General features: G+C 46.2%; 1 protein-coding gene across 1 annotated transcript; it reads right to left on the reverse strand.

Annotated features, from left to right (window-relative positions):
- Positions 1-515: 515 nt before the first annotated feature.
- LOC135269476 (spermatogenesis-associated protein 31D1-like) lies at positions 516-6,516 on the reverse strand. The gene is given in 8 exon segments (XM_064363594.1): positions 516-649; positions 652-718; positions 720-1,516; positions 1,519-4,380; positions 4,383-4,609; positions 4,874-4,944; positions 5,538-5,582; positions 6,328-6,516. Coding segments are annotated over 8 exon segments (4,392 nt in total).
- Between the last annotated feature and the right edge of the window lie 441 nt (positions 6,517-6,957).

Below are 6,957 nucleotides of genomic sequence, written 5' to 3' on the forward strand. Positions count from 1 at the left end.
TGTTCCTGACACCCTACCCCAACCAGCAATACCCTCAACACTCCACCAACTTACGTGATCCTCTGATCACTGATAACTTTTTTTAAATAGTGACTAAACTATTATTTCTGAAAAATATACCTGTCCTTAACCCTCTCTTCACAAACGGAAGGCCTGTCTTCCTCACTGCTCTAAATATGAAGCAGTGAATGGAGAGGAAGGTCCAGGCTGCCATACCATATCAGTAAGTCTGATAGCAAAGAGGCAGAAAAAGGCCCATCTCCTCTGACTTCATCAGGGAGAGAAGGGACTTTTGTAGACACATGATACTCATTCCTCCACAAGAGATCCAGGGGATTGGTCACCTTTTAGAAGTCAAAGGAAGCAGTCAGTAAGAGCTGAACTAACTCCTACATTTCACTAAACACATGCTTATACTAAACAAAATCTATACCCCACAACACAATACACAGAAAAGACATCATTCTTATTAGAACATTTATTGGGGAGAACCAATATTCTCCACAAGGAGAAAATTATTTTGTGGGGGGCAATTTTCCTCCCTGGAAATGCTTCAGAAGAGTTTTCTGTGTAATTAATAATGACAAATCACTGAACACAGTGCTTTTAGCAGTGGTTGGGATGGCTGGAGGCAGTGGGTCAACCGACACTGTCAAGTGGGATTTGGTTGGGGCACAGGCTTCCTGTGGGGTATGGATTGGGGATGCTTTTGACACAATTATCTTGCCCTTAAATGCCTCAACTTTCTGCAGCTGTCTGTTCTTGCCTATGATCTGTCTAATCCTTGTTGGATAATTCTGGCCAACTAAGACAGTTTGTTGGCTGCAAGATTCGCTACATGTCACTTTGCAGGAGGGAGCCGTGTAGCTGCAGGGATAGCCCTGGGCAGGCTCTGCTCTGACCTGCAGTTCTGGCTCATGCTGAGCTTTCCCAAGCTCTACTGAGGAGGAAAGGGGCTCTTGGGGACAGGTGATATCTATCCCATCCCTATGCCCTAGCTTCTCCTCTAGGAACTTTCCAATGTCAGTCTTAATTTTCTGAGCTTCAGCAGTCCCAGTAAAGGCAGCTCTACTCTTAACTAGACCTCTATTCTGCACATATGATGACAGGGAGCTACCCTCTTCCTGGGAACTTTCTTGTTCCTCACATAGTCTCCTTAGTTTCTTAAACCTCTGAAAAAAGGTCTTCAACCATTTTTTGAAAATGTTTTCAGGAGGAGGCTGTGTTATCAAAGTTGGAGAAGATTTTCTCCCAAGCACCTTCCCTGATGTCTTCTTTTGAACAGGATGGCTCTTTCTCCTGGGTTGGGATGTCCCCAACCCTGCATCCCCTCCACCAAGCTCTCCTCCTTTGGGTGTCGGAGGGCTCACTCTCTTTGTAGCTGGTGGGAAATTCTTAACTTGGCAATTCTGTAAGACATGCTTAGGGACCGAGGGCTCCTGCTGCTGTTCCACATGGATCCCTCTGTCCTCCACGTGGACATTCAGCACCTGGGAAGTTGCCATGTTCCCACTGAGATGCCCTGGGCATGAGTCAGTAAGTCCTTGGAAGTCAAGTTATCTAAGACAAGGGGCATGTCAGTGAAATGGGTTTGAGCTTGGCTATGCTCCCCCTGGGCCAACTTGAACTCACTCAGCATCTGATGTTTAAGCTTCTCTTCCTTGAACATCTCCTTAGACCCGCTGGTGACAGGAAAGATCTTTCTACTGCCCTGAAGCCTTTCCATGTTATTACTAAAACTGACTTTTTTATCCATTGACTCACTGCCAACCAAGGGTTGCATTATGGGCAGCTCTGGGTTGCTTCTACTAGCTAGTACAGTCTGTTTCTGACTGACTTTGTCTATGATGCTGTGTGTGCGGTGCAGAAAACTCTGTCTGCCATCATCAGTTGTCTGGATACTTTCTGTAAGTTCATGATCAGGATCAGAGAATTCTCTTCTCAGGGTCCCATGCCTTTCCTTGTCAACAGGTGAGGTGATGAGGTGTGGATGATTCAGGATGGAAAATAAGCTTTTTGGTTTGATCTTTTCTCCTTGAAAATCTGCAGTGTTTCTTCCAAGGAGCTTGGAGGCCCCATCATTGGAATCCATATCTGTCAGGTCATGGTCAGTATAAGAAAACTGTCTTTTCAGGGTCCCCTGTCTTTCTTTGCCCACAGGTGAGGTGACATGGTCAGGATGATCCAGGACAAGGACTGAGCTTGTTCCCAACTTTTCTGCTTGAAAAGTACTGCATCTAAGAGACTTGCAGACCCTATCTTTGGAATCTCTCCGAGAAATGAATGTGGCTGAGGAGAGGTCAACATGGGAAAAGGAGCTGGAAAGGTCCTCTTTCGATTTACAGATTTCTATAGATTCAAGGACCTTGCTGGGAAGACCCCACAGCATCCTCATATGGAAAGATTTAATATGGGCTTCCAACATCTTTTGTTTGTTGGAACCAAGGAAGGACATCTCCTGGGATGTATCAACACAGTGGTCCTCACCCACCAATGCTGCCAAATTTTGACGGTTTATTTGGCTGTGGGATTTTTCAGAAAGAGACATTGTCTGCTTGACTGAATGCCGTGAACTACGCACACTCTCAGGCACTCGACCCCCATTGATTTCCTCAGATTTCTTGCTCAAATGTACTGCCAGGGCATTTGCAAGTTGTTTCTGACCTAGTCTCACCCCTGAATCATTCCCTGGCAGATGCATCATATGACCTTCTAGGTCGCTCTCGGGTCCCTCGCTGTTTTCTGACTCTGAAATCAGGCTCTGAGGATGTAGCAGTGTCAGACACTCATGGACTCGGCGGGGCAGACCCCATCTGTGCTGGGTGAGCCTCTTTTTAAGGTGGTGTTCTAGTTTCTTCCTAACCTCAGCACTGAGTGCAAAATCTCCAGGAATGATGGAGATGGGACCACAAGCCTTAAAGGACTTGACCAATGCAAGACGGGGAGCTGGAGAACAAAAGTATTCCTGGGATTTTTGAACCACAGAGGGTAAACCCCACACACTTTCCAGTACTTTCTGCAACACATTCCTCTCCAGATGGTTAATTTCAGATGGTGTAAGAGACAGTGCCTCATTCTGATATTTATGAAAACACACTCTACAGATCCCAATCTGGAGATCTAGCAATGGAGGACTAGGTACTTGGGCTGTGAGTGGAGATAGATGTTGAGCCACAGACTGACCTTGGAGCAGCGTTTGAGGCAAGGGTTGAGGCTGGGTAATAGGCAAGGACAGAGATTGGGGATGGGGAAGTACTGGGGATTTCTGTAATGCAGACATACTCGCAATTTCATTGAAGGATACAGACATGGAGGAACGTCCACGTGGGAGAAGAACAGTAGGATTCAGAGACTTGCTGTGCAGAGATGGGAGACCCGAGAAGAGCTGAACATATTTTTGCTCTAAATGGTCTTCAAAGCACTTGGAATATGGGGGCTGCTGATGGGTGTGCAGCCACTCTACTTTCCTATTACTGGCCAAAAAAGGAAAGGAGGTTGCCAGGCCATGCTTAACAGCAATTGAAGCCGACATTTTCCCTGAAGAATTTGGTTGGTAGTTTGGCCTAAGATGTTTTGGGAAAGTTCCTGGTGTCTTTCCACTTTCTTTACACATCAGGAAATCGGCCCTTTTTTTGACTTGTCTCTCCAAAAGTGCCACAATGTCATGGCTGAGAAATGAGAGGTTAACAGGCACTGTGAGGTTGACCACAGAGTACTCCCCTAAAAAGCTCTCAGAAGAATGAAGGCTAAGGAGTTCTTGCATGAAATCAGATGGTACAAAATTGGAAGAAAAAGAGTCCTTGGCATGAAGCTGCCGCCAGGAGAATTCTGCAGATGCAGGGCATGAATGGTCAATGTCTCTGATTGTAGAGGAAGAGGCGGTTGACCCACCAGAGCCACCTACAGATACCATCTCTTTTTCCAGAGGCTTCAGTATGTTGAGACTTGCTTTAGACTGAGTCACAGTGCAATCTTGCATTCGTAAAGCAGAAGAGTTTGGTCGTTTGTAATGAAAAGTACATGAATCACAGAGATTCATGGCCTGGGAAATATCTGGCAAAGAGTTCGTATCTTGTAATAGAGTAAAGTCTAATGAAAAGCTGGTATTCAGAGACAAACTGGCCTCAGGTTGGAGATTGGGCTCTGCTCTCTGAATGTGATGTGGTGGGAGAAGGGGAAAGGGAAGCTGTTGGGGTGGGGAATGGTCTATAGAGAACTTGGAATCCAGGGGAGAAACAAGCTTTTGTGGCAGAGGGTCCCTCAGTGGTGAGGGTGACAATAAGTGAGCTAAAGGGGTGATCAGGTCAGGTGAGAGAATTAAGGGAGGCGGTGGAGAAGGGTCAGGTCAAGGCAACACTATTAGGTCTTCTGGAGGGGTGCTGAGGGGTCAGAAGCCAGAGTGAATGATGACTCAGTTGCAGAAGTTGCAGAAGCCAAAGGGGATACAGAGGGAGCAGTATCTTTCAGGGACTCCCAATACAGCAGTCGCTGGACCTCAGCAGTTGTTCTGTTACACACCACACAGAGGGGGTCTGGGCATACCAGTCGACAAAAGCGGGTGGTGTCATGATGCTGGCCCAGGGGACTGCAGGAAGCAGGAGGCCCGAAGCTGTAGCCAGGACCAGAACAAGGAAAGGAGGGTCTGTTAGCCTGGCAGTGGTGGGAACCCTGGTGCCTGCTACCCACTTCACATTGCCCCCCGCCTATGACCTCCCATGCACTCTAGGGCCTCTCAACACATTCATTCACATACACGTTCCAATGGCTACCCACTCCCACAACTATAGCAGGCTACAAGAAATCCCTGAGGTGAATATAACTTGCTAAAGAAAGGACTGGGGTGGGAACAGGACAGAAGGGAACAATTAATCACCTTCTGAGAATAGAAACCGGCTTCCTTTCCTCTTCTGCTTCTTTCTGCAAGGTTATCCAGTCTGGGAAACCATAACAGTATGTTATATATAATGAAGGTAGAGGCACAGGGATCATATAGAAGTCACTCTGTGTAAGATCCTTAAGATATTCAACTCTGATAGACCCAAGTATCAGTAGAAAAGGGCAAATAGTCATTGATACTATTAACAAGTTCACATGTGTATGCGACATCATTTATAAAATTCCTTCACATACATTACCCCATGTGATGCTCAAAACCACCATGGGAAGCACAGATGTCAGTGGTTACCTCCAAGAGGAATCTGAGCATCGAGGAAGTCAAAGCACTTATGCAAAGTTGTGAGACAGCAGCTCTGACTCCAAGCCAGCCAGTAGTCATTCCTTGATATCTAACTTGCCCACCTACTGGGAAACACCCAGTGCCCAGGTCTATCACTCTGTCATGCCTATGGATGGGCAGAGCAGGGCCTATGAGCAGTGTCTCAGGTCTGATTGCTTTTCTGTAAGCCTCTCTGCTGAGTGCTCTGTTTTCTGAGACTGTATCTAGCAACTGACATTCTAAGAAATTATGGGCCTGAGTCCTCCTGACAGAAACAGGAAGGGTCACCCTTGAAGCTCAGATAGAGTAGGCTGACCTTACCTTTAAATGTCCCACCTTTCTTTCTCCTCCTGGCTCTGTCCTGATGCTGAGAACAAAAGAAAGACAATGAGAGGCTGGGACTCATTTATCTCACTCTCTATGAAGCTCATTCATTCATTCACTCACTCATTACACAAAAATAATATGACTCCCAAATTAATGCTAATACGTTCCTGTTAAGAATTATTAAAGGTGATCAAATATTTCTAATTTTTACTTCTCTGAAAAACTCAAAAAGAATTTTGTCAGAGAAAGCCACACTTGATATGCTCAAGCAGTCCTCAAGGAGGGCACAGACTCAGAGGCCAACACTCACATCTGTGCTTCCTCATAGGAAAAGTGTCCCAAACAGAACTGTGCCTCCAGTCTCTGCTCAGAGACTCTCAGCATTGCTTCCCAGGTCAACCCAATATGAAGGAAGGCTTGGTTGAATGAAGATGACAGGAGAATGTGACTCAAGATCACATTTCAGTAGAAACTGTTCTTCAGAGAGACCACACTGTCTATATAGTCCAATCAGGGACCACAGAATTACTGTGTTTGGAATTTTATCTGGAACTCTCCACCACAGCCAGATAGGTGGTCTATGAGCTTCGGATGGAGACTTTAGTCCTCCTGAAGCCCTAAGTCTACCCAACCTCTTCCAAAGAAGAGTGAAATTCTATCCTCTCTTCAGACTTCCCATCTAAGACCATCTCTCTGTACCAACTAAACTTATTTAGAAATGTGGGAATAGGATTGGGAAACAACAAGAGGGAATCTCCCTTGGGTGTTCACCCGCAGTTCCTTACCATTTGGATGTCATTATTTTTCCCAGGGTGTGACAAATACAGGGTCAATAGGTCGTAGAACAGGTACAGCATAAACAATCCCAACCCAATCAAGCAGATGAAGTTGAGATCAATATCCAAGCAATGTGCCAAGACAGGGCTGAGCCCTGACTCAGTATAACTGTTCAGAAAACAGAGGATATTCTCCATGATCTGAATAGTATGGCTGCCTGAAGCAACTGAGCCCTGAGTTTGCCCAGGCTTAACTATAAGCCCAGGCCTGCATCATAGAGCATGGAAGTCACAGAGGGTTTCTGACAGTGGAGGGAGCAGTAAGAGGAGGGTGTGTCCACAGCCCTGACCCCACCCACCCAGCTGACCACACCCCTCCTGTGCCCTCCAGATCCCTCTGCCCTACCCTCCCACTCCATTTCCCAACTCTATCTTTTCTTCATGTCATATATTTACCTAAGTGGAATTTTCTGTTTGCTCCAACAGCAAACCAGGTATTACCCAAGTCCTGCTTTACTGTTTGGAGCCCTTAACTTCAACCCCACCAACACCACAGCCTTGAAAGCCTGAAATACTGCCTGGAATTTTTGTTGTACCCAGGCATTGGCACTCTCAGGATCACAAATGTCCTCCAGTCCC

Source organism: Aotus nancymaae, unplaced genomic scaffold (assembly GCF_030222135.1).
Source record: "Aotus nancymaae isolate 86718 unplaced genomic scaffold, 86718_ANA_hifiasm-v0.15.2.pri h1tg000006l, whole genome shotgun sequence".
NCBI lineage: Eukaryota > Metazoa > Chordata > Mammalia > Primates > Aotidae > Aotus > Aotus nancymaae.